General features: G+C 49.4%; 1 protein-coding gene and 1 long non-coding RNA gene across 2 annotated transcripts in view; one reads left to right on the top strand and one right to left on the bottom strand.

The window, feature by feature from the left end:
• DSCAM (DS cell adhesion molecule) overlaps positions 1-27,857 on the bottom strand; it is a 664,279-nt gene that overhangs the window by 73,202 nt on the left and 563,220 nt on the right. Inside the window, exons 17-20 of the mRNA XM_032462442.1 lie at positions 20,974-21,214; positions 18,822-18,968; positions 14,185-14,340; positions 4,479-4,612 (exon numbers count right to left, since the gene is read on the bottom strand). Of these exons, the coding sequence (XP_032318333.1) occupies positions 4,479-4,612; positions 14,185-14,340; positions 18,822-18,968; positions 20,974-21,214 (678 nt within the window). The remainder of the gene's footprint in view (positions 1-4,478; positions 4,613-14,184; positions 14,341-18,821; positions 18,969-20,973; positions 21,215-27,857) is intronic.
• LOC116658250 lies at positions 707-26,379 on the top strand. The gene is made up of 5 exons (XR_004313537.1): positions 707-948; positions 6,613-6,614; positions 13,094-13,099; positions 25,832-25,840; positions 26,369-26,379. It is a non-coding gene; the product is annotated as an uncharacterized LOC116658250 (long non-coding RNA).

Below are 27,857 nucleotides of genomic sequence, written 5' to 3'. Positions count from 1 at the left end.
ATAACACAATGTCACTTTGCAGATGTTATTTCCTCTGGTCATAAAACCCTTTCATCAGATAAAATTCTTCCCCTCCTACAAGCCAGGGCTGTGTACATGTCCTCAGTAACAGCCTCTGACCTGACTGAGTCACACTTCCCTTGCCTGGCTCCTGTGTCATCCTGTACTACTGCACCTACCACATCACACAGAATGGTGACACTCTCTGGTATTTTCTGCCCTCCTTAGAACCAAGAACTCTTCAAAGAAAGACACTCTATCCTTTGTCATTGCAGTTCTGTGGTTGTTGTTATAGCTATTTTCCAAAAATTCTGGTTTGCCTGTCTTCTCGGTACGTATTAGACTGTCCTTCCTGGTTCCCTTGTGGTTGGGTGAGGCTGTGCAATGAATTCTGGCCAGTGATTTGTGCTAGAGTATTTAATGCCTATGTCAGACCCTCCAGAGATTTCTTTCTCTCTGCCATAAAACTTGCATGGTTTTTTTTTCCTGGAGTGAGAATAACATGGGACAGAGCAACCACCAACTCACAATGGACATAAATGTGAAAGAAAAAGAAAGCTGTATGTTGGTGTAAATCACAGAGATTTTTTTTTTGTATGTTTGTTATGCAGCATAACTCAGCTTCTCCTAACTGATACACCTCAGAATCTGGCTCAGCCCTTGGCACAGAGTAGTGCTCTACATAGATTTGTGTGTAAATGAAGAAATGATCTGGTAACCAATCAGACAACAAGTGGAAAGAGAGAAGAGGAATCAAAGGTAATCTAAGGCTTCTGGTCAGAGGGCAAAGGATCTTGTTAGATCATTAGCTTAACTGGGAAACAGAAAGAGAAGAGGGGCAAGAATGAATTTGGTTCTGGACATGCTGGATGTGGTGGGATCTCCAAGAAGACATGGATGGTAGGAAGTTGGAAATAGAGAACTGATTGGTTCTCTAAGCTTGTCAGGGTTACAGAGAAACATTTTGAACCCACTAATTTCAGGTGAGAGTTAAATTATGCGAATAGATTCAGTTACTCATGTTGATACTAAAGAATATGAAAAGAGGTTAAATGAAGAGTATTGAAAAATGCCTACATTTAAGAGTGAGATATTGAGGGAGAGGGAGCAACAAAAGAGAAAGAATAAAAAGATAATGGAAGCTAAGAAAAACATTTAAAAACAAATAACTATATAACACTAAACATGCTGTGCTAAAACTTGAAATAGGAAGAACATTCTTAAGAGGTAATGCAGTTTCACAACCCGAAGGTCCCTGATGACTGCTGAGAGACAACCATCAAGATGCCATCATTATAGCTATAGATGGTCAGGTTAGAGCTCCTTGCCTGGTTCTGTTACGGCACTGTTTTTTGACTGGAGATTCCTGACCATTTCTGGTTCTCTGCAGCCACCCTCTCTCCTCCTCAGCCTCCCTGTGGCACTATGAAATGCAGTCTTGGGAGGCCCGGGAGGGAGAACCCACACCTGCTACCTTGGCCTGAATGTTGTCTGGACCTGGTGAACGTTCCTTTTCTGGCTTCCCAGAAGCCTTGCTGAGTTCTAAGTTATGGCTGCTCTGTGGAGAGTTAGTTGCCACAAGTCTCACTAGCTCATTCAGCAACATCTCCTGAGCCCTACTCTGTGCAGAAACTGGATGACCTTTTCATCTGAAACTAGAATCCCTGATGTGGTTCACAGCTTGTTGGTACAATTTAAAGGCCTTCTGATTTTTAGTCTTCATTAATGAGAAGTTTGTTCTATCTAATTTCTCATTTCTCAATCCTACTGCACACCAGCTTAGCAGTGGGAAATAGACAGTTTCTATAACCTAGTGCTTATGTGCTATGTAGCATTTTTCAGTCTGCTGCTACTATGCGGGGAGGGTCATTAAAGAGGAAATCCAGATTGGCTATACTTTTTATCTGGGTCCTCACAAGGTTAGCTCACTTATTTGGATTTCCACTGCTTATCATACAGTATGAATTGATCATTCAAACCACTGTATATTAATTAATAGCCACGGTCCAAAAATTACGTGGATGAGTTCCTGAATCAAACATATTTTGAGATTTTGCTCTGATTGGGTGGGGGTTGATGTTTTGTTGCATTTACTGGTCCCTCACAATGAGATTAATGTTTACCAAGCATGACTTTTAGACAGCCAGTCTTGAGATAAATTGATAGTTTCTTGTTGTGTGAATGAAAAATATTGCAGTCATATCAGTAAACAAAGGATGCTGTGGCCACCAAGTCATCAGCTGCTACCGCCGCCCCCGACAGTGAGCGGAGGGAACTCAGGATGGAGACAGGCAGGCAGCCCGGCCCCTGCAGCCGCCCCCAGCGGTGCCCCTGAGGGGACTCAGGATGCGAGAGAACAGGACACTGGCCCTGGACAGCTAAGATGCACATCAAAGGAGTGATTTCAGTGAGCCCAGACCTTTGCGCCTTCCCATACAGAGAAAAGCAGAAAATGCCTTAAGTTGAGAGGTCTGGTTTTCTTTAACCAGTAATCTTTTGACTACCTGGTCTTTGTTGCAAAAACTCCTATATATCCTGGCTCCTCCTCTGCCTCTTTGGAGCTGCGCCATCTGAGAGGCCACCTCCAGGGCTCAAGTCCTCAGAAAGTCCACCGAATAAAACACAACGCTCAGCTTTTAGGTTGTGCATTTCATTTCAGTCGATGTCTATCAACACAGTTTCCAACTCTAAAGACTTTTATTTCCTAAGCTGAACTGAGGGAACACCATGAAACCAATGCTTATAATCAGATAATGCATTTACATGGTAGAGAAAAGAACCTGTGTCTTTTAACAAGGAGGAGGATGGACGGAGGCTCTTGAGAGAAAATTTACATCAGCAACGACTTTAGCTGAGGGACTCTGATAAAGAAGATTAAATTACAGAGTGTGCTGTGTCCTAATTTATTGGTCCATGTTCTACATTCAGCTATGAAGTCATTTCAGAGGGAAAAAATCAGATATATGAGCAAGGAAAATGCACAGAGCTAGGGCTGCCCTCTGGTGTTCCTTGTGATACACAGGCAACCAGGTCGGAGCCTCTGAAAACTTGTTGGCATCCGGTTTTCTGACTTAAAATTAAATTACAAAAACTAAAGATGGGGGGAAAAAAAACCTTTTCCAGCAAGTTATAGTTTATTATTCATTCCATGTGAAAACACAGAATAGTAGGTGGGATTTTTCAAGGATTCGCCTCTGAAGAGAAGCGTGTCAGTTCTCTCTGATCTTCACCTGGAATGGTGTTGTTTTATTTTAAAAACAGGTCTCGTATGAGAAACCTCTGTGCCTCACACTCAGTTTTGCTGTCAGCCTAAAACTGCCCTGAAAAATGAGCTCTATTTAAAAACAGGCCTCGTACTCTTGAACGCTGTTTGAAGTAGGTGGATAGCAGCGTAGCTCTGGGGATGGCGTAGCCCTGGCTCTGGTTCACTTCACGTTACTGGGGCAGCTCCAGGGTTCTGGACCCTCCGTGCAAAGCTTAACCCAGAAGATCCGGGCACCTTGTGATAATCACATTTCCAGCTCACAGTGGGTTTTTGGCTTTTTTTTTTTTTTCTCAATACGGTCCAAAGGCAGCACAGACACACCTGCCAGTGGTTGTAAGACGTCAGTGAGGGAGAAATGGAGTTATTTCCCACCTTTTCTGGTTGGCCTGCTCGCATCACTTTGTTTCTGGAAGGCTCTTAATAGCATGTTTGAAACCAAATAAGGAACTCACATGGAAGTTCTGACGCCCAGCCGACACTGAGCACGCTACACCGAAGGCTCTCCTTCAGTGCCGGCGGTGCTGCTGTTGACCTAAAGCAGCAGAACTTACAACGTGATCTTTCTGAGCAGATGAGGACCCCTGGGAGTCACACACCTGCTCCCCCTCTGCTTTTTTGTTTTGTTTTGTTTAAGAAACAGTTAAATTCTGTAAGCATTCTTCAGCGGGAATAAAATTCATGGTAATCAATACCATAATGTGAAATATGGAGTGCTCTGACTTTTAATTCCTTCACAGTGAATTCAGGGCCACAGATTCTTCTTAAAGTCCCCCATTTGTCCCACAGCAGGGGCGGGCCTGTGCGCTGGCCCAGTCGGGGGTGGGCAGGGAGGGAAGCTGGGGGGCTGGGGGGCGGGGGGAGCAGAGGGAGGGCGGCGGGGGAAGCCTGAAGCCCCTTAATGACAATTCCAAGAGCCACATCAGTAGGTGTTGTCCACTATCAAGGCCTCTGGGCTTTGATTTTGATAAGCCGGCTGGCAGTTTTGTGGGAACTCACCAGATAAACAATAATTTCAGACGACTGTGACCCTTAGAAGGATTCAGACGCGTATTTTCAAAGGAGGACATTGATTTGTATGGGGAGACGACAGAGGGGGAAATAAAACCCCAGGAAAGACCCAAGTGGGCAGGAAAGAGGAGGGAGAATGCCCCACATGGGCCCCCCAGCTGGTTTCTGGGAGATGCTCGAGAGGCCCCTGGCTTTGCGGACTTACTGTGGGGTAGGGGTGGGAGCAGAACACCGTGTACTTCCGGATGACGCCGTTCAGCTTGAGCGGGGGGAGCCAGGACACGAAGACCATGGAGGCCGAGGCCGCGGCCGCCTTGACTCCCGCGGGAGGACCTGGAACTGGAAGGGCCGTGCGTTTAGTCCCCAAAATGGAGTGCCCCCCCCCCGGGGGCACCCCCCAGCAGCACCCCTGCACCCCCTGCACCCCCACTCCTCCTGCTCAGCTCTTCAGGAGTCGGTGGGGCGGGCTGAACTGTGTCCCCTCAAAACCCACGTGTTGAAGCCCTAACCCTACGGCCTCGGAATGTGGTCTTATTTGGAGACAGAATCTTTGCAGAGATGATTAACCAAGCTAGCCTGTGGTCACTAGGGTGAGCCCTGGCCCAGGATGGCTGGTGTCCTGTCCAAAAGGGAAAGGTGGACACAAAGCCACGTGTAAAGGGAAGACCACATGAAGACCCAGGGAGAAGATGACGGTCTACAAGCCAAAGAGAGAGGCCTGGGGACGGAGCCTCCCTCACGGCCCTCAACAGGCAGTAACCCTGCTGACACCTCGATCTTGGACTTCTCACCTCCAGAACCGTGAGACAATACATTCCTGTCCTTGAAGTCCCCCAGTCTGCCCTCCTTTGCTACAGCCTCCCTGGGACCTGACACAGTGTCTCTTGGACCAGTGACCCAAGAGCTCCACTGACCCCTCTCCTCGGGCCTGTCCTGTAAGAGCTCATCTTAGCAAGAATCCTGCTAAATCAGTTTAGCCAGAACCCCCAAGGTATCGGATCACCTTCGTTACCTGACTAAAGTCTTCATTCTCCCCCACCGCCAGGTAATAGCTGATCGTCCTCGCCTGCCTTCTGCAAAAGCCCTGTTAGGTCTACGCAGCCAGAATTGCGCTCATCCCTGAGTTTCCTCTTAGTCGCTGCTCACCCCATGACCCCACTCCCTCCCCTTCGCTCCTTGGCTATAAATCCCCACCTTCACCTGCTGTATTCAGAGCTGAGCCCCCTTTCTCGCCCCTGTTCAAAACCCCACCGTGGCTGTGTCCACACCGGCCACAACGGTTCCCCTGAAAACAGCCTGCCTTTCTGTCCTTTGACAAGCGTCAGGAATAACGGTTTCTTTAACAGAACTAATACAGTCAGTTCAAGTCCCCGTCTTCCTGGGAGCCTCCTCTGCCCTTTTCGGTCCCTGGTGACTTCCTGCCTCTGAAGAGGGAATTTAGCTTCTGGGTCATTCTGGATTGTGCTGCAGTGTTTGGCTTTGGACGGGCTGGGGTGGCACATCTTGCCTCCTGAGTCAGAGAGGAACGGGGGCAGTTACCTGTCTTCAGGGACCACCCTTCCGTGCCCAGCACCGTGTGGCCCAGGAGCGGTACGGAACCACTTGTTATGAGAATAGGTTTTACGTGAAAGGTTTGCAGAAAGTCCCCTCTTTAAATCATCTAAGAATACAGAAGAGGGTGTGAACAATACTAAGCATAATTTGGGAAGTGAGACTGAACTGAAGCGCCCCTCGCCCCATCCTTTTGTTTTCCCACAAGAAAGAAGAGGCAGGATGGGGTGGGGGGTGAGAAGGCAGGATAAAGGGGAAGAGTGTTGAACCTGCCATGAGGGGAGCGCCGAGGTCCTTGCTTGGTCCCTCACTGCTCTAACTGCACGCGAAGAGAGGCTCTCCGCTTGACGGAGACCTTCAAATTCAAACCAGTACGAGTCCCTTGTGAGCCCTGGAGGAAGCTTTGAGTCTCCTCCTGCTCCAACAACAACATAACTTCACAGTAAATATTTTTGGAGTTGAAGGTGTGTCTTATAATCGTGCCCTTGACTCTTCTAGGTCAAAGCGACAAGACTGACAGCTCTGGTGAGAGCTAACTCGGGCTGGACACAGTCATCCTTTGAACAGCTAGAATCTTGGGATCAGTTTTTGGCCAGTCCCACCCACCAACAGCAGAAGCTCAAGAAAAGGGAACACACATGAGAGGTGAAGGATGGACAAAAAGGTCCTTGGGAACAAGGTACCAGTGTCCCGAATATGCTGGGCATTTATGCCAAGTTTCCTACAGGTGAGGGCAGCTGCCAAGATGTCCACACCCTGGTTCAGAGCCACACGGGCGCCCCCTGAAGTCGTTGTAGATCAGACATTTGCTTCCTATTTCCACTCTAATGGATGCCCCAGCTTGGCCACACAATCAGTCTCTTCTGTAATGCAAGCACCCAGCTGCAGTCCACCAGGCCGGGCACTCCCTCGGCCTGGGACCCCCAAGGACTTGGCAGCAATCCCTTGGCTAGTTGCTCAACAAGACTCAGTCTGGTCGGTTGCACCCTGTTTACGACAATCGTAATTTACTGGAACCAATAAAATATGAGTACAAAAGAGAGCTGTTTTTATGACAATTGATGGGACTTTTTGGAAAAGCTTTCTAAAGCTTAGTTAGAATAAAAGAAACTTCAGGACCAGTGAGAAGAACAGGACACGTGGCAAAAAAACCAAGGCAAACAGGCAAGTTAAAAAGACAGGTTATTGGCCGGCAACTATATGCTTTTACTCCACTGTCAAGTAATTAAAGCGGAAGTTGCAGATGGTCCAGGATGAATACAGTTCAAGGAATGAAAGAACACAGAACTCTAATCGCTTCACCCGAAACAGCCTGGGGCATTCGATTAGCCAATGATTACATAATAGACATATATTTATATGTTTTAAGTTAAAATAGAATGGTTACGTCTCTTGGTCGCTGTACGATGCAGTGAATCTTTCTTTAGTTGATTATTTCCATTAACTTGCCTTGATCACATCAGATCAAAGCACTTCCATTGCACTTACTGTCTAAACCCCATCTGGCTTCTCAGACGCTGACTTGTGGTTTATCTCGTACAATCTCTCCTTGGAGGGTTATTAGAATTTGGCACAAGAAAATGGTAACTCTGTTGAAACTGAGGAACGAGACGTTCTGGAAGAATTTTCAGGATTGCTGAGCCAACCCTTTAAGAACCAGAAATAAATTTTTACTTCTGGTTTGGGTTATACCATAATGGTTAAAGGTCTGGGCCTTGCGGCCCCCGCGGCTGGCCCAGCTCCACCACTCGGGCCTACGTCCTGGGCGTGTTCACTAAGCTGCCTGTGTGAGTTTCAGTTTCCTCGTCTATGAAGCCGCAACAACACCTATTTACCATTTTACTGCTAGCATTATGAGGGCTAAAGAATTAACAGAGTCCTGAACACAATATGCACTAGATAGAGTCTAGCTATTGCTTGTAACACCCACTGTCATTTCTTTATATCGCATGTCGTTGAAGGAACCTGGCCTCTACTTTTGACTCAGGGTTGAATTACAAACACCAGATGCTGAGCGCGTAGGACGGTGTGTCTGGGACAGAGTTTGTGAAAACGCACCTAGCCATCAGGTCACATTTTGGTAATCCTTTTTCTTATGAAAAAGGCATGCTTAGGCAGCTTTCACAACTTTCCGGCCGCCATTTGGTGAATTTCTGACTCCAAAGTTGATTGGTTGAAGTAAAGCATGCAGCTGCCAAGAACCATCTCTCTCCAGTCTCCCAGTCTGCCTAGACCTCTCTCCGCTCCGCAGGTGCTTTTAGAATCATGTGTCTTGACTGCCAATGGCACTTGCACTTGGACGCATGGCATCTTACACCCGTCCTGCTCCAACCAGGGCTCAGCATCCTCTCTCCCAAGCTCCCTCCTCTCCTCCTCTATCGCCAGAAATGGCACAGCCATCTCCTCGGCTGCAAAAGCCAGGACCTAGAATTCTTCTCCCGTCCCCCTCCTCGCTCTCAGTGGATGTGTAAGGTCGGTGTGCCCTTCAGACCTCCGTGTGGACGTGTCAGGTCAGTGGCCAGGCTCTCTTCCACAGCCCTGGACCCCTTTTCAGGTCCCCAGATGTGGGATGTGGCATGCGTCGCCCACGTCAGGTCCTTGGCACGTGACGGCCGAGAGCCTTGGGCTCCCGCCTGGAACCGTCCCCACCCCACCTCGCCTCGGCAACTCTTACTCATCTCTCAGGTTCACTTTCTCAAGAAAGCTCTCGGTCACTAGCCTGGACTAGATCAGGGCTCCCATATTCTCTCTGAAGACCCCTCCTCCCAGCACTTATCACAGCTCGCTCCGGAGTGAGTAGTAAACCTGTGCCCCCACCAGCCTGCAGGCCCCACCTCGCCTGTGTTCTCTGCTGTGTCTCCAGGGCCTGGGCCAGGATCTGGAAATCCTAGGTCCTCCAAACAGATTTTCTCCACGAGCTCAGTGTGGTAGGCAGAATTCTCACCCCTGATGTACCTGCCTGTGTAATTACTTCCTGAGAATGTGGGCGGTCCCTGTCACTATGATGGATGGGTAACTCTCAAACTCAGGTGACATTCTGTGGCAAAGGTGAAGGGAGCTTGCAGATACAATCAAGGCTCTACTCAGCTGACTTTAAGTTAATCAAAAGGAGAGTATCTTGGGTGGGCCTGGCTTAATGAGACGAGCCTCTAGAGAGCCTAGAAGTCAGAGAGGGAAGAAGTGACAGCAGTTTGAAGCAGTAGAGACACGCTTCTGCTGGTGAGGGAGAGACAAACGGCCCTGCTCCGACCACATGACAATGTGACCCACTGGGGCCAGATGACAGGGGTTGTTGGTGGCCTCTGGGAACTGAGGAGCTGGTCTCAGCCCTCCAGACACGTGGACGGGGTCCTGCCGATCACCAGTGAGCTCGGGAGAGGATGGACCTCAGAGGGGACTCCAGGCCCAGCTGGCACTGTGACTTCAGCCTCTGAGATCCTGATCCAGGGGCCCTGCTGACTCACACCTGACTCCTGACCCAGGACACGGTGAGATAATAACGTGTTGTTTTAAGGTGCTAAATCTGTGATGATTTGTTCCGCAGCACAGAAGAGGGAGCCATGCAGTCAGGCCATCTCATATCTTAATGTGAAACATCAACGCCATTTTCTGTAAGAACATTGCCTTGATCTGAAGTAGGACAAAAGTCCAAGTCCCGACAGACACTTCTGACAGCTTCATTTAGGCATCATCGTTTTTCTGGTCTTGGTGATCAGCCGCAGGCAGGTGTGTGTGTGTATGTGTGTGGCTGTGGTTTGTGTGGTGTGTGTCTGTGATGTGTGCGGTGTGCGTGTATGTGACGCCTGTGGTGTGTGTGGTGTGTGTGTCTGTGGTGTGTGTGTATTGTGTATGGTGTGGGGTGTGGGTATGTGATCTTATGTGTAGTGTGTGTAAGTGATGCATGTGGTGTGTGTGATATCCGTGTGTATAATGTGTGTATATGTGATGTGTGTGGTGTGTGTACATCCGTGTTTGTGCATGTATGTGTGGTGTGTGTATGTAATCTGTGTGTGCAGTGTGTCTGTAACTGGTGAGTGTGATGTGTGTGTACACCCGTGTGTGTGTGTGTGTGTGTGTGCCCGTGTAACCCACCATGAAAACCAGATCCACCCAAACCCCAGAGTCCACAGTGGCTTCTCTGAGCCACGAGCAGATGACGTGACACACACAGACGTGCCCAGAACAGCAGGTGTCATCACGGCCAAGCAAGGCACACTTGTCCCTTTTCTCTTCCCATTTCCAGAAGACTCCACCATTTCTGGCCTTTGCTCTCAGGAGAGCAGTGGTTTTCAAACATCCTTTAAAGCAGACGATTCCTTCAGTGTGTCACGTGGGAAAGCAGTGTCTAACAAGGGAAGTGGGATGGCTCTTTCTGAAGCAGAGCAGGGAGCAGGGGGCCCAGGGGGCCTCTCCATCACTGCTGGGCGCCTCTGAGGCCCCCCAGGAGCACTGAGGCTTCACAGGAACCCATATGGGATCACCGCAATGCAGGCAGCTGTGACCTCCCAGGACATCCTGGTCTGCTGTGCGGCTGGTGTGCCTGCCACTGCACAGAGCACATCACAGCACTGCCAGATGCTCTCGGGCTGTGGAATCCTAAGCAGTATTGATACTGACTAGTTGATTGGCAGGTCATCCCAGGACACACACCTTCAGTGCCTACTGAGGGGCAGCACCGCTGGTGGTTAGGCAAACACACACACACACACACACACACGCCACACACAGGATCCCTCACTTCTAAGGTATCAAGATGCAGCTTCATCACCACCTGAGGACACACCATCCCTGCCTTCAAGAGAATGTGTGGCTCAAGACCCGGGGCCCAGAGGGCTCAGAAACATCCCGATACCCGTCTATCTTTCCCTTACTCGTAGCTCCACTTTCAGTCCTACCAGAGACGGTTAACGTGGCTGGAGGGACCAACGATCACGTGCCCCCCTCCTGCGGGTCTTCGTCCCACACACCACCTTACAGGGCTCTGTGCGTCAGCGACGCGCTCCATAAACAACTGCAGTAAGACCCAGCCGGCCACCGCTTTTACACAGACACAACGTTTACTCTGGCAGAAAAGCATCAGGGCTGAAACCACCTTCTGCCTGCGGAGTGAAGCCGACAACTAGACAGTTAACAGACTGCTGGTCTGTGTTCTCTTTCCCAGTGGCTTTGCTCAGATTACACTCTGAGCAAGCAGAGTGGTCTTAGGACCTCACAAACGTTACATAACTCAGAGTTAGTTGTCTTGTGTTCACAAACAGAAAGCTCGATAGGCAAGCAGCCTTCTGTGGCCTTGCAGCAGTGATAAAGGTGTGCGCTCTCACTGACTGAGCCGTCCTGGGAGGAGAACCTGAATCCTGAGCAGTTCTCACAGGCCCTGAGAACGTGCCCGCGGACCCAGGGCTGTACTTACAGATCTGAGACTGTGTCTATGGACTCAGGAGCATGTCCAAGGGTCCACTGGCTCAAGCATCCTTACAGAGGCTAAGAAACGACTTACGGCAAGAAGACTCGTTCTCTAAACAAAATTTCCACTGCTAACGGCCCTCTGTGAAAGTAAACTTCCTGTCTGCTTTATTTTTCAATTTTATGTATTTATTTAATCTATTTTAATTAACTAATTTATTATTTGATTCTGTTTTTGTCTCTTTCATGAGTAAGTGAAACATTTTTCCTTTTTTAAGGTGATCAGTGAACTAGCAACACAATTTAAAACTCCAGGCCCCTTGATACTGAGAGGTTTAAGAACAGTGCTGGACGCAGAGGATGGAATTGAATATTGTCATTAATGTGTTAGTATTTCTTCAGTTCCAAGAACATCAATAAACAAGGAAACTTCAACTTGTGCCTCTACTGAGGAAAAACTTAACAGATGTTGACAATTTTTGTTTTACTGGAATTCTATCCACATGTTTACATCATTTAACTGGAGTTGGCAGTGTAATCCAAATTGCAAAACTGTAAGACTTCATAGACGCGTAAGCAGGATCTGTACTCTGCATCTGACGAAGCATCTTTCAAGCAGACGCAAGTGGCACTCGGTTCTGTAAACTGCTTCAGTGCCTATTTAGATTAGATTTGGAGTCTATAAAGGTGGCTGGCACAGTTCTTCACCATTCCTAAATTAGTGAATTTTTCACGTGAATCTGGGAGATCAGCTTATTATTACACTAGTTTTTCTCTCCTTTTACCTAATCTCTGCTCTGCCTTTTTTTTGAAGATGTGATGATTTATCCCAAGTAAATACCGACATTCAGTTTTATAACACGCTTTGTTCCACACACTAAGCACAAGTGGAATTCTTCGCCTCCTCCCTGGGGCAACTGGTATACCAAAGGCAGGGCCTTCCAGAGTCAACGGCATCGCCACGCACCGTCAGCACTGGATATGAATGCACAGACTTCTTGATTGACAAATTAGACTTTGGGTCCCAGGGTAGGTCTTGAGACAGAACTCTACAACTTCTAAAACTGGAAGATCAATTAAAAATTGGCCCCAAATTACCAGTCAGTAAGGAGATGTGGGGAGCCTTTCCTCCTTATTGGATTTCTGTACATTCTTCTGAAAAATGCAGGTGTCAAAATGTATGTTGCTGATCAATTTGCCCTTTAAATAATAATTCCAGTGACATCTGTGTTATTGCTTAGCAATGCAAAAGAACGTTCCACCCTCGCTCTGCAGGCGTGGAGATCAAATAATCAGGTATCTCGTGTCAGGAGCCATCCCACCACATGTCAATCCAGGTGTTTGCACACATCACTTCACTTTTTATATCTTCCTTCTGAGCAGCCTGATTGTTACGGAGACTTTGCACACGGGGACAGTCCGGTTCAGAGGAGGGGCAAGGTGCCACAGTCCCAGAGCCAGCAGCTGGCAGAGCCAGCCTCCAGAGCAGCTCTGAGTCTATCACATTTTAAAAGCTAACTGTCTTCACTCGGGACATAGCTTTGTAGACTTCTCTATGTATGTGGGACTTCCTAATGGCATTGCATTCTGACCTTAGATTTCCCTAAATAATCCAATTTCTTTGAGCAGAATTGGCTGACACCTGCACATAACTGGGCATGATTACTTATGTGTTCTACAAAACCCCCCAAAACTGAAAGTAATGAGGTTTCATTTGGGTGCAGGAACTAGAATGCAAGAAGGGCTAGAGAGACAGTGAAGATACTGTCTGAGGGGAGATGGACGGGGCTGCTTGGGGGTGCAGGGCTGAGCAGAGAGTGGCTGACAATGTCAGCAAAGTGTTGAAAGGAGTCACAAAAGCTGAAGGGAAGAGTCTCTCCAGGCCTCTGAGTGCATGTCCCTCGCTTTGCTCCCACAGGACAGACAAGAAGCGAAGCAACAGCATGTTGATAATCTACATAGTAAAGGACACCAAACCTACCACTATGTGGTCAGTCACAGGCAATGGACAGCAGCCCCACCCCAATCCTACCCCACTTCCTGGGGAACAGAGTGGAAAAAATTGCAGAGCCAAATCAGCACAGAATTTAGGGACAGCAGTTCCCCCCAGTCCTGGCTCTGGAATCATTCTAAGCTCTGATTTGGAATTATTTCACACGGGTATCAATTTGCCATCAGTCGCTCCTTCCTTTTCTCACTATTGCTATTGTGCGTATTGGAACTTGAGTTATTCTTCAGAAAGCCTTGGATGAGACCCCTCAGGGTTTCCCTTAAAATAATACAAAAAACTACTTTGCATCCAGTTTTTGTGGGTTTGGGACATAGCCCTATAATCAAGTCCAAATTGTGTGGAACAGCAAGAATTAATGATCTGAAAAACATGCTATGGTTTAAAATTTTACTGAATCATCATAAATTCTTGTAATTAAAAAATCAAACATGAAGCTCTCAAATTGAGGGCTTACTCTCATGTTATTCTCAAGCTGGCATGGAACATGATGACTTAGACCATTATGTAATGTTTAAGTGGGGAGACGGAACTAATCAGAGCTTCCACTAACAGCTAAAGAGTCTAAAATTATTCTAATGGATAGAAGACAGGGATGGCGTGTATTATATAGCCCTGGGGTAAAAGGCATTTTTGTTTAAAATAATATGTGACACCCCCCCCCAAAAAAAAACAAGAAAAATTATAAGGGAAGAGAGAAACAATCGGTAAATCAAAGACTGCACAGGGAGTGACGGCCTGACTCGTGCTGGAGGATTTGAGAGGCAGCAAAAAGCTCTCGTGGAGCAAAGACCAGAATTGGTGGGTGAGTTCATGGCAGGCTCTCTGACCCAGCCTTCCTGATCATGGCTCCGGCCCCTGGGGTACCGCCTTCTGGCAGGAGCCTCCTGTGTGTCCCCCAGAGGTTCAGATGGGAACTGAGCTTTCTGCCCACAACCCCGTCTCTCACCATCCTCTTTGGTCCGGGTGAAGATCTGCTCACTTCGGACGCCGTCCCCAGCCCGGGTGAAGGCCAGCACCTGGATGCTATAGTTGGTGTATTTCTCCAGCCCGTCCAGCTCCAGAGAGGGCTGCGTGGTGGTGACGTTTTTAATCTCGCCCAGCTCTGGAGGACGGGAAAACAGACCCCGTTATCGCAGTGGCGGGCACGCGCCTTCCCCGCCCTGTCCTTGCTGCCAGCGCTGCCCCCGGCCTCCACCAGTCACGCCCTGAAATTACTCAGAGGGACACAGCCTTCATGCGGCGCCGACACTCTGTGGCCCTTTGGAAAAGGTTCTTTGCACCAAACTGCCACAGAGCACCAGGCAGAAATCGGGCCGAAAAACAGCAATTCACCCCAAGTTAAGTGTTATACATCCCCCGCCAGCGCTGTGGCTCCAGAAGGGTCCCCGCAGGAGCTGACCCCACACCCTGAAGCCAGGGACTGGGACCACGTGTGCTCCCTCCGTAGGGACTCTTCTAACTGCTCATCAAGAGGGTTAAGAAGCCAAACTGGCCTTCCATGTGCATGTGACTTTCAGGGCCTCACTTCTCAGACATCTGAGCGGAGCTGAGGAGGCTCGGCGAGCTCCTCCTGTCACCTGGAGTGAACTCCCCCCGCGTCCTCGCCGCAGTGACATGCTGGAGTGTCAGAAACTCGGCGACAGCTAAAAATGCTGCATGATCTGGGGTGGGATCCACTCGTACTGTGCAAAGACGGGACGATCTGCTCTCCCTTCTGAGGCCCAGGACACACGGCAATTTGAGAAAACTCCCAACCACGTGTGAAACACCTCCGCGGGCGCCCTGGGCTTTGAAATGAGCCGCCTGCAGGGGAGGCAGAGGAGAGGGGGGCCCGGGGAACTGCCCCCCACCCCCCGGGTCAAGTGGCCGTTGTGGAATGTCTGAGGGGGCAGCCTGGCCTGGTGTGTCCAGTCACTAAGAACCGGTGTGGGAGATGGGGTTCAGGAGACCGTCCTCCTCTATGGTTGGCTGTGGTGAGAGCCACCTCTGTGCACATCTGGACAGTGACGAGGCTGCCTGACGGCGTCTCTCACTCTCCCTGGCTTCAGTGAAGCCACCTCGAGCCGGCATGTGACTGAGGTGCCAGCCCTGTTCTGGGCACACACCTTAACTCATTTATCCCGCTCAACCATCCTCTGCTCTCCACAACCCATTCCTCTTATAGGTGAGGAAACTGAGGCAGAGAGAGGCTCCATTATCTTGCCCGAGGTCACGGATCCCAGCACGGGCCATGGAGCCACAGGGCTGGCCACGTGTCCCCAGTCCACGATCTCAGCCATGCGCTGTTGTCGCCCGGTGGAACTGCCACCGGGGCCAGATGAAACAGGCTTCTGCTGGTCTGGCTTTCTCCTCCTGCTGTTTTTCGATTCCCTGGTCCTTATAGCACAGGGCACATAAGCTCAGAGATGAACGGCCCCCTGTGTTGTGATTATGACGACTGTGTCTGTTTCGGCTTTTAGTCATCAAAAGGATCAGGGTTGACGTGGACACAGCAGAAAAGTCGAATTTAACGCAGTGGGTAGCCAAGGCTTGTCCTGTGAAGTCAGGGACCCCTGTGTGTGACGAGGGTTGGGAGAGGAGTGAAGAAATGGGTCCAAGAGAGATGAGTGAGCCACAGACTCAGCCCCAGACCCCGGCACCAGCCAAAGGTTCCCACCTGGAGCAGACAGGGGGCAAGTTCTGGGGGCAAGATGCTTCGCTGGGGGAAGAGAGCAGGGCAAGGGGGCAGCCCCCCAAAGATGTCTGTGGCCTAGTGTCTTCTGGGGGAGGCCAGCAGGTGGCAGACCTTTAGGGGCCACCATTTGGAAGCCACAGCAGATGGTTTATAAAAATAAGAAGAATGAATAAATTTAGAAATCATACTATTTAAATTACAAAAAGTTTTTTTAACTTTGTATTTTAAAACAATATAATTTTATGTGTTTATTTATACCCTCTCTTACTCTTAAATGGGTTTAAGGAAGAAATCAGAATAGGGGTAGAAATAACTTTTTTCCAAAGCCTGCCGCCACGGCAGCAGAATCCCCGGTTGGCACCTAAATGTTGCTTTGATTCAGAATCTGTCATTTTTGTCTTGAAGAAAGACAGAGAGGATGAAAAGTACCTCCAATTGCGATGGAAATGGTGAGTTTCTACAGTGTGCCCTCTTCCTAGCCATCTCTGACTCACTGCTTCTGTCAGGACTTAAAAATTATTTAATTTACAGATGATGCTAAGATACTCAGAAATTTCACCAACATCTTGTGTATGTAACCTGCCCTGTCAGATATCCTAACCGATTTTGTTTTATCTGATCACATTAACAAAGTATTTCAGGCAACTGCTAATCACAGAGGTAGAATAATCTTTCCTTCCCAGCCTACGTGTGTGTGTCTGTGCGTGTGTGCGTGCGTGTGTGTGTGTGTGTGTGTGATGTTCTCAAGGCTAGTGGAGATAGTTCCTTACACAATCACTCTGTAGTCTGTGTCTGTGGGAATCTTGGGGCCACAGCCTGAGGAGTTTGTGCAAAGCATCCAGTCATGCCATGAAATTGCCTGCTCGTGTCATGTCACCTCTCAGAGGAAGCAGCAGACAGGGAGTGATTGTTCGTAAGCAGGTTTATGTTTTTTTATGTTTCTGAGGGTTTTTTCTTATCTTTCGGAGACGGAGCATAGAACTTCTACTTTAGGCCTTAAGCTCATCACTTTGACCTGAATACAGTGAGTACAAGTGTCTTTAGGAACTGTTTGCCTTTCCCAGCATTCTTTACTTAAAGACTTTTATATTTTTAAATATTCAAGTTTTTAAAGCTTTAAAAGTGTAAAGTTGACTGAACCACGTTAACACATCCTCCATCGAAGAACTAAGGAGCTACGAGTGAAACGTGAAAATAAGATGAAGTCACCACTGGATTGTGGGAATATTTCCAACAAGAAGAAAAAAGGAGTGACTGTAGTGTAACGTGACCTTTAGGTGAGTACATTTCATCTCGTTCAAAAGGAGGATTAGAAACCAGAACAAGTCTGCATGGTATCTCATGGTACTGTGTCAGTAAAACAGATAATTTGCACATTTTCATTGCTTTATATTTTACATCAGTGGGGATTTTTAAATCTCTCTTTTGGGAGGAGGAGGGGCAGTGAGTCACCCGCCTGACTCCGTCCCACCGTGGGCGGGCGGTGCGCTGCGTGGCTCGCGGTTCTGTTTTCCCTACATCCTTCCGCACATCCAACGGGGCGGACACTGCGTCCTCAGCATCCAGCATGCACTTAGCATGGAGAAGATGCTCAGATAACATGTCTGCTCCGGGTCCAGCAGACGAATTAGAACGTCTCCCACTGGCGGTGCCGTGCAAAGTGCTGCATGCAAGAGGTCAGGTCCTCCGTGCGGAGAAGCACGTCTGGTTACAGGCACAGACAGCTAAGCCTCGGACTCTGCTACTGACCTAGAAATTGAGCTGAATTTGCCAACGTGTCTTCCTGCCTGTATCCTGGCACCAAGAGTGGCACCCCTGCAGCCTCCGAGGTCCGCTGTGCTCTGTCTACCTGGATGGAGACAGCCACCTGACTGGCAGAGCAGGCCCACGTGGGCCTAGGCAGGGGTGGCAGTGCCCTTGGGGCCTGGGCTGTGCTGGCTCGGACTCAGAGGGCAGCTGCCCCAGGAGGGACGTGCAGTCGGGAGGCCTGGGAGAAGCCCCAGACGGGGGATGTGGGGGGGGGCGGGAGGAGCTTGAAGGGGGCCAGGGGAAGGTGCCGGCTGCCTGAGAGTCTTGGGCCACCAGCAGAGAGCAGCCCTTGGCGGCCCTACCTTACTGGGGCTGTAGTGCAGGTGGGCCCAGGGTGCTCCCGGAGGGGGGCTCCACCTGGCTCAGCAACGTCCACCCCCCAAAAGCAGAGACACGGAGATGTGTTCTCCCCAAGATGCTTCGAGCCCCAGTCTCTGCCCCTTGAGCTGACACTCTCTCATGCAAAGTCTTGTCCCCAAACAGGAGAGTTTTGTCCTACAGCTTGAAAAGAAAAACTGAACACAAAGAAACAGGAAGAATGAAGGGAGAGAGGAAAGACAAAAAGAAAAAGGAGGAGACAGACATGGCAGGTCTGGGGGGAAACGGCTCCTCACGGGGAGTCATAATACTCCTCTCACGGTCCTGGCTTCCTCCTCCCCACTCTGTCGTGGCTCAACTGCAGGAGCTTAAGGCGTTTCCCTGCTGAGTCCTCCCGGGGAGCAGGAAGAGGTCAGCCTTTTAGGATACGCATCACGTAGAACCTTCTAGATACAGATCAAGGTTTTGGTGCTGCCTGCAGAGGCTTGACATAGATACCCATAATTACGAAAACACATCTATTCCTGGATTCCCCAGTGCCAGCCCCTCCCATCCTTCAAATTGCTTTGAAGGTAGATGATGGTTTCAAGAGCTGTACACACTTGTTTAAATGTCAGATGAGAGGTAAGAACAGAGTGATGAGGGGGAGAAGGAAAGCATCCACGGATAAAGACGTGCCCATCCTGTGCTGAATCCCACGGTGGGGGGCTGGGAGGGGGGCTCTGCAAATTCTATTGCTCATCCTTCGGGGCAAACTCAAAGCCCCAGTTTAATGCTCTTACCTCCGTCCATGAGGTTGGCCCAGTAAATGACTCTGAAGCCCTGGAGAATCCCATTCAAGGCTTCCTTGGAAAGTGTGGACCAGGATATTGATATGCTCTCTGGTGATGTTGCTATGGCTTGGACATTTTCAGGGGGGTAGCTGGGCACTGAAATTAGATAATTAGAATCTGCAATAACCGCGGGTGGTTTAATTAGCAAAGCAATACCAAATAAGCAACGTTAGTCTCATATTTCAGTGTGTAAGCAAAAGAAAAAACTTGCACTCAATTCTCAAAAGTAAGTGAGAAAAAAAAAAAAAAGAGCACCGTTTCCCTATGTAAGTATTATGGTCATTCGGTAAAGTGCGAGGAATCTGTGCTTCTGTCCGCACAGACCTCCTGTCTCTCCTTCCAGAAAAACTGCTTCACTTTTAAGGAGGTCGAGCTGGCCTTAAGGAGCTGCGAACATTTCTGATCTTACTGCGTGAGGAAAGGGCACTGCTGGCCTGGTTTATGCCCCATGACTCTCGCAAACTTCTGTTTTAAGTTACATGTCCTTTACACAGCGCCCCCCCTTTGGCAGGTAAACTGAAAATCCAGCTACTGAAAGCACTACAAAGCAGACAGGCAGCCGCACCTGCCGCCACCTCTCCAGCTGGCCCCCTCTCAATACTACAGCGTTCATCAGAGGAGAGAGAGAAAACGGACCAGGAGAGAGGCTAGAGAATATCTGAGATATTCTTCACGTCGAGTTTATGTAAACCGTAAACTCTGGCTGGGAGAGGGGGCGAAACAGTGACTGAGGCACAAACATCAATGGAAAACTGGCATCAAAGCTAAAACCGAGTGGCGTATTTAACCACAGCTGCCAAGATCGTCAAGATGGAAAGAAAACCCTGGACTTCAGGTTTCTGGTTATCTAGGACGTCTTTCCCTGTAAAAATGGTCAGAAATTATAGATGCAAATCACCGCATGTGTTCTCAAGCTCAGGACCAAGTGACTAGTTGCACAAGAGGCAACTGGTTGACCTGCAAGCTTGCTGCCAGAAAACCTACCACTTACGGCTGCATCTGACCCAGTATCTGACCTCTGCACCTGAAGGACTGTGCTTCTGGGCTCTTTTCAAGCACCCTTGGGAATATGAGCTTTCAGGTTGCGTGTCACGGTGGAAGGATACGTTAATGACTGGGCCACTAGGGGGCGCTCGGTCACCGTGAGATTTGCTCCAGGAAGCCTACTCATGCCTGCTCTCTGGTCTTAGAACACTTGAAAGTAGAAAGCAACAGGAGAGGAGAGGAGAGGGAAGGAGGAGGGGGAGGGGAGGGAAAGGAAGAGAAAAAAAGGAGGGAGGGAGAAAGAAAGAATCCTCCTTAACATAAATTTGTGAGAAATTCAAAAAGTTCTTAGAAAATCAGATTTCTACATTCTGGCCGGACTGCTGCAGTCACAGGGAGAGCCTTGGTTTCACTTGGGAAAAGCCCAGCCCTCGTGCAGGAAATGACAGAGAAAGATGCTGAAAAGGGGGCGGATTTGGCTTTGCAATCAAGATGTGTCCAGGATGAAACTGCCTGGGGTACTTTTTTGAAAGATGAGACTTCAGGTCCCTCCCCTGGGGCTTCTGCTTCAGCTCATCAGAATCAAAACCTGGAAATCTTTTTTTTTTTTGATTGAAGTATAGTCAGTTACAATGTGCCAGTTTCCGGTATACAGCATGGTGTTCCAGGCGTGCATATGTATATGCAGGCATTCGCTCCCACGTTCTTTTTCATTAAAGTTGTTGCAGAATGTCGAACGTGGCTCCCTGTGCTACACAGAAGATATTTGTTTTTTATCTATGTTTGTGTATGGTGGTTAACATTTGCAAATCTCAATTTTGACAAGCAGTTAAGGTGCATCTGTACTAGAACAAGCAAAAACTGCCCTTAAAAGAGGAATTTTAGGATACTAACCTACTCCTGTATCTTGTTAAATTTTGTTATTTTATAAGGGGAAAAAAGGAAAAAGAAAAAAAAAAAAAAAAAAGATGTGTCCAGGGCGGGATAATGAAAGCAGCTTCCCCTCGGGGACCTCCAGCTTCCGTTGTCACTGGGGGCCAGGCTGTGGGGACCTGGGAGGCGACCAGAACAAACCCTGGAGAAGGAAAGGCTCGGCACCCCTTCCCTGCGAACCTACCGTCCTCGAGGGTGGTGGTGATGATTTCCTGAGAAGAAGGCCCGGTCCCGGCACGGTTGCAGGCCTGCACCACCAGGCCATACTGCGTGAACTTATTCAGGTTGTCCAGGGTGTAAATCTCACTGTCCCCGGTGGTGTCAATACTGATAATGTTGAACTGGAAGTTGCCCCCGGTGCTGTACTCCCGGTAACCTATCTGGTAGCCACGGATAATCCCATTTTGTAAATGTTTCTTGGGAGCCTGAACAGGAAAGAAGAGAATCACTAAAGAACACTAAACGGACGCCAGTGGGGAAGCCAGGGCCCGCCCACCTCGTAGAGAAACACAAATGAAACACAAATGAAGCAGGAGCAGCGAGGTGTCTCCCAGAGCCGGCTCCTGGCCGGACGCCCTCCCTGTACCTGCGTGGACGCGCCCAGCACCCCTCCAACCCCGTCCCACATCCTGTGACAGCGCGACCAAGACCCTCACTGACGCAGGGGGCCACACACCTGAGGGACAGGAGGGGAATCTGGCCCCAGAGCCTGCGCGCTCAGCCCCTCCGTCCTGCTGCTGGGGTGGCCGCCTCCCCACGCGGCGCGGAGGTTTCCAAAAACAGGCCGAGCTCGCAGCGCCTCTGCGGCCGCCAGCCATCCTCGCGGGGGCCCGGCTCCACGCCTCCGCCCACAGCGTCTGCTGAGCTCTGCTCCGCCGGCCTGTCCCAGGCACTGGGGGACTGAAGGGATCTTTTGCTTTAAGGTCCCTGCCCTCGCAGAGCTTACACTCTAGTGGAATATCCCAGAATAAAGGTGTTTCCAGGTTGAAAGCCGGCTGTGAAGGGAGTCCCCAGGAAGGCAAACCTCTTTGATTCAGGTGAGTCATTCTGGAATAATTTTAGGTCGACTTTAGCTGAGCGAGCTGAGGCTGTATTTAGCGTCTCTCTGCCGAGGGTAAGGGGTCGCTGAGTGGAAGGCAGAACCGTTTTCACTGATAGGTTGGACTTTTTTAAGAATCCAGAATTTTTCAAGTCTGTTATGAGAGCAACATCGAAGCGATGCTCTAAAATAATAAAGGTGTTGTAGACTTTCAGGAAATCAGCAGGTGTATGTGTATGTGTATGTGTATTATGTCTGTGTACATGCATGTGAGCATATATGTGTATACATGTGCACGTGCGTGTGTGTATTTCAGTGCAAACCGTGGATTAAGGTCTCTTAGGGCTCTGAAAAGCTTTCTCAGCCCTGAAAATGCTTACAATCCAGTTGGAAAGAGGAAATAAACACGTGGGAAACTGTAGAGAAATCTGAAGCATCCAAGTGCATCCAAGTGTGTGTGACTAGACGGTGAAGACCAGCAGGCTTCCAAAAACTGGTGAAATGGGAGTGGCCTGGCGCAGGCAGAGAGGCCGGTCGAGGGACCCTGGAAGGGTGGCCAGGGCTCCAGGGGAGGCGAGGGGAGGCGAGGCTGCTGGGTGGGAGACACAGAGTGGCCAGAATGGACTGAGTGTGCTGGACCAACAGCAGTGGGGACTGGCAGAGAACAGACAAGGCGGACTGTTGGGGGCTGGTCCTGGATGCCCGGCCAGAAGAACTCTGTGAGCGGACAGCAGCATGAATGAGTCCAGCAGTCATTTGTGGACTGCTCACTACGCCAGCCTCCCAAGGGAATGAGATGTCTCCAGCTGTCTTTAGGCGTTGTCCGCGTTATACAAGAGCAGCCAAATTACATTTCTGTTTTTTCAAGCATGTTCCCTCACTTCTGGCCGTCTTGGATCCCACTTGCTCTTCTCAGCAACCCATCTAATCCATGCACTCACACGATGCTAATAGATGCCAGGGAGGTCGTCCTATAAACCGTCACTTCCGAAGTCAGGTTGGCGCAGTCAGACCTTGACGGAAGAGCTCATACCTTATGATGAGCTAACGTCTCTGCACCTGTTTCTGCATCGATGAACTGTAACTTTTCACTTTGCTTTCAAATTAGATTGAAAGAGTTCAGATTTTGAGAATTCCATTACCTGGAATTTGATTTATCTCAACCACTGAATTGCATTTGTATCATTTAATTAATTAACAAAATTAATTTCCTTCCCAAAGTCACAGATAAGACAAATAGAAAACAAAGATATTTCTACCAGTTTGCATAGTTTTTTTTAAATGAAGTGTAGTCAGTGTACAACGTTAGTTTCAAGTGTACAGCAGTGATTCAATTATACATATACACATATACATGTATATTTTTTTCAGTCTCTTTTCCATTACGGCTCTTTACAAGAGATTGAATACAGCTCCCTGTGCGATACAGTAGGTCCCTGTTGTTTATCTGTTTTATATATAGTAATGTGAACCTGTTAATACCAAACTCCTAATCTACTGCTCTGAATCTATAGTTTTTTACTGTTAAATACCATCATCCAAACATAACGGATTTTTTTAATTTTGAAAATTACTCTCATTTTTCAGTGGGCTTCCCTGTGACAATTTAAGCCTCCCCTTATAAGATACCAAGTCAGGATCACAGAACAGGGCCACGGAGCCAGGTCAGGAAGGAGGTGGACGGGGTGAAGGCAAAAGCCCACAAGAAACTGTTTACACACGGCACCCACTTTAGCTGAATCTTCTACAAGCAGTGGGACCTGCTTGCTGACTCCCACCTTCCGGGGCTTGGGGGGATTAATCGCGCCTGGGATCTGACTGCGCAGGTAGGTGGAGGAATCTTCTTTTGGCCCTTCTTCTCCCCGGGTGAACACACACTTTGACTAGGTTACATAGTTTAGAAACCACAGGGGGTTTCGTTCTGCTCAGTTTAGATATTTTGTACAAAATAAATAGAACATCTTTTACATTTTTCTTAGAACTAAATGTTAGTCCTACTAATTCTAGAGTGACACGAAGGTGATTTTTGTTTATTAAGTTTTCTGCCATATTTTGTGCATGTGGATTCAAGTTGAGAGCTGGCTCCTCTGCTCTCATAAGCGTGGTGGCCTGCCCATGAGGACGAGACCCAGGCAGGGTTTGGAGGGTCGGTTTCATCTCCCAGGCCCCGTCAGGGAAGAAACTAGCTTTGAAGGGCCAATTGGTTTGGACACTGTCGTCCACCTTTGTTTCCTGTTTAAAACAAGGGTTCCAGAGAGTCGTTTCACTTGCGCAGCCAGCCAGGGGGGTACATGTGTTTACAGTAAGGACCGCGGAAGGTGAACCTTTTGCTGGAGAATAAGTCCCTGTCTTACACAGGGAAGCATTTAAGAGCGAGGCACAGTAAAAGGAAGGTAAGTTTATTCAAGGAGACACGCACTCCACAGACAGAGCGTGGGCTGTCTCAACAGGCAAGAGGTGGCCCCAGCGCATGGGGTCAGCTAGGAAGTGGAGATCAGCCCCAGAGCATGGGGACGGCTCGTATGGGCTGCATGACTTCATATGCTGACAAGCAGGAGGATTATTCCAACTGTTTTGGGGAAGGGGTGGGGATCGCCAGGATTTGGGCTGCCGCCTACTTTTTGGCCTTTCATGGCCAGGTTTGGAAATGTCATGGTGCCTGTGGGTGTGTCATGTAGCAGCTAATACCTTACAATGAACCTAAAATGCGACTCAAGTTCCTCTGGAAGTCAGATCCTCCACCGTCTCAGGCTGAGCTGGTTCTAACCAGTTTATGTCTTGTCCTCAATTGCTGTGTCATTCGTTTAATGCCTGTGCCCTGCCCCTTCCCTCCTGTCTCAGACCTAAAGACTTACAGCAAATCTCACCTGGCAACCAGACCTCTTCATACATGTTAAAGGAAGACTGGGAAAATAGTGATTAGAAAAAGAAAGAAAGAAAGAAAGAAACTAAAGTGAAGGAGGGCTCCCTTCACTCCACAGTCAAGAATTCAGCCATCTGAGTCCCTTCCCATGCAGGAAGACGTCCTTATTGACAGATCGCTTTGATATGTGAGTGCTCTGTTTTTACCTTTTCTCAAATTCCTTCAAATGCACTACAGTTCGAAGAGAAGGCCTTCCCTATTCACTGTTGTGTTTCTCATGGAAGGAGTCACTGTTTTCCATGTTGAATTTTACTCTTGCTTCCCTTCGCCTTTGCATCCAGTGATGATCCTGACTCCTTTTCATCTGTCTCATTATCTGCCATCTGTGACTCTCTCTCCCCGCTTCCAGTCCTGACATTTTTTTTCTCCTGTGGTCTCCCTAAACAGCCTTCTTTCATCCTTCCAGGAGCCCTTTCTCCAGCCTCCAAATCCCTCCCCACCCCCTGCTTCCTTTAAGCCACTGTCTCTTTTGGTCTCCATGACAACAGGAACCCCGTGTCAATTTATTTGTGCGGTTTGCAAGTGCCTGTATTTTTTGTGTCCACCCAAATCAGCCTGCAAGCTGCCCATGGCAGATTCTTCGCTCTTTACAGAGATGGTAAAAGCAGGGGTGAGCAAATGCTCACAGCACCCGTGTGGATGTGAGTGATTAGAACAGGCATCTCTTCTGCAGAAAACCACCAGCCAGGCCTTGTTTCCGGCACGCTCCCCTCCCCCTTCCCACTGCTGGCGAATGGACTTTGCTCAGTGTCAGGCTCCGTCTGCTGACCCGGGGAGCCCACGCCTCCCCGGCAGGACTCTGCACTCCAAGAACACTGCTTCACTCCGGCACGTTGACTGACTTGGTTGAACGATGATTTGAAACATTTCCTTTTAGATTTCTCCAGATTCACTGCAAATGTAACCTGTTCTCATTTCCCTTTTATTACAGAGGTGGGGGGCTGTCTTTTTCATCTCTGTGTGCTTCCTCCAGCACCCCCTTCCATGCTCCCCAATATAAAGAGCATAAACTCAATAACTTGCTCAGGGAACGGATGCATTAAAGTGAACAGCCAGGAGCTGGTGCCTGTTCTATCCAAGGCATCGTGTGTAGGGGAGACCTACGGTGAATCCATGATTAGAGTCTGGTGCTTGCAGGGCGGAAGGTTTGCCCAGGGGACGATGGAAGGGAAAAGGGACGGCTTCCTTTTCCAAGTGGGGGCAGCACTATAGGAAACCAGTCAGTGTCCACAGCTGCGCTGAGAGATGACCTGGGAATGCAGAGCAGCCCGCAGTGACACTTTGGGGAGGTGTGTGTGGGGATCATCGGGGGCGGGGGGAAGGCAAGGGTGTAGGGAAACTGGGGAAAAGCTGGGCCCTGCCCAGACCTCCTGAAGCGGGAATACAGGCTGGCTGCAGGGGGGGGGGGGCGGGCTGGGGGCTCGTGTTTCAACAAGCCCCCTGGGATTCTGGTACACGCTCAAGTCCAAGGACCGCTGTTATCACTGGGAAGTCGTTAAAAGGTTTAGAATTGGCCTCACCTGGGATGGACTTTAGCCAAAAAGCAATGTCTGCACATTCCCTGATTTTTTAGGTCACCGATAACCCATGTATTTTCCTGGTGTCTTTGCAGAACAGAGGGAATGAGTGCGGACAGGGCTGGAGGCCCTCTGTGGTCCCAGGAGTCACACAGCAGCAGAGGGACAGCTGCACAGAGGGGCTGGGGTGGAGGAGGGGACAGCTGCCTCGCTGGACAGAATACTGCTGTGCCCCACAGCCACCACGGGCAGCCTCTCTGGATGAACGGACAGTGGGTTTTGAGGGAGAGAGGTCACAGAGAGGCGTCTGACATCCTTGCCTCAAAGCACATTTTCCTTCGGTCTCTCTCCTTTGAGTTGCATCGCACTATGCACGTTGTCAACCTTGCAGCTCTTGTGCAAGCAATATGTGTCACCATATGGCTCCCCGTCAATGTTAGTGTCCACTGAGGGACGCATGAAGAATGAGGAGGCCACATGTTAGGAAATCAAAAGTGGACACATGATCCGATAATGAGACATGTTTAGAACGAAGGAGCCTGAGAAGTCATGAGTAACCAAGTGTTGGAAGGTCTGCAGTGTCCCGAGGGGCCAAGAACGTGGACTTGGAGCTGACAGTCACCATGTTCTAGGCAAACTTGGCGGCCGAGGAGGAGATGGCAGCCAAGGGTGTTCCACCGGCTTGGAACACAAACGAGGACTTTCAGAAACAGGCTCAGAGAATGTTGTAGGATGAACTTGAGGTTAATGATTGCAAAACAGGGCTCCGTTTATTCAATTTCCAAACCATAGGGTGGCTCCCATTTCATTCACTCCCTCATTCATTCATCCATCCCACCAGCAGACTTTAGTCAAACAGCTACTCTGGGCCCTTCCTTGTTCTGAATCTTGCTGCCTTTTGCAAATCACACTCTCTGGTAACCACCTAGAGCACTTCGCGCCAGCCACGCCGGCTCGCCCATGACTTCTGCCAACGGCCTGACAGAGGGATTCCCAGCACACATGCAGACCGGGACTGGCTTCGTACATATCAGCTCCGAGGCCTCCGGGAGTTTCCCCCACTAACATCAGACCTCTAGATGTCCTGACTCAGGGAGCTGGCGAGGAGAGGGGGGTGGCTGCTGCAACCCAGCGAAGCCAGGGGAGACGTCCAAGTAGACTTGGCCAGAAGGGTGGTGGCTCAGTGTCTCAGAGCCTGGGAGTGGGGTCAGTCAGAGAGACATGGCAGGGAGAGGGACTCTGCCCTGGGTTCAGACCAGGGAAAGAGCAGGAGAGAGTGAGGAGGGGGGCTATGGAAGTTTCCGTGGCCAACAAGGCAGGCAGCCAAGGCCCAGGCAGGAAAGAATCCACCTGGAGACTGTGAGGTTTGGGAGACTGGTCCAGCCTGCACCGCCAAGCCTGCAGGTAATAGGGTTTAGAGGAAAAGCGGTTTTGATTTTGACGCCAAGAGACAGTGTGTACTAGACTGTGAGCATTAGGCTGGGGCCGCCATTTAGTAGCAGCTGAGTGATCCCAAAGGAGCTGGCTCCCCCCGTGCAACGGGCATCCAACCTGGAGTAGCTCCCCTGCAAGGAACAGGGGTCCCTGTG

Source organism: Camelus ferus, chromosome 1 (assembly GCF_009834535.1).
Source record: "Camelus ferus isolate YT-003-E chromosome 1, BCGSAC_Cfer_1.0, whole genome shotgun sequence".
In the NCBI taxonomy this organism is placed as follows: Eukaryota; Metazoa; Chordata; class Mammalia; order Artiodactyla; family Camelidae; genus Camelus; species Camelus ferus.
Note: the sequence above shows the minus strand (reverse complement) of the source record. Positions and strands in the feature narration are given on the sequence as shown.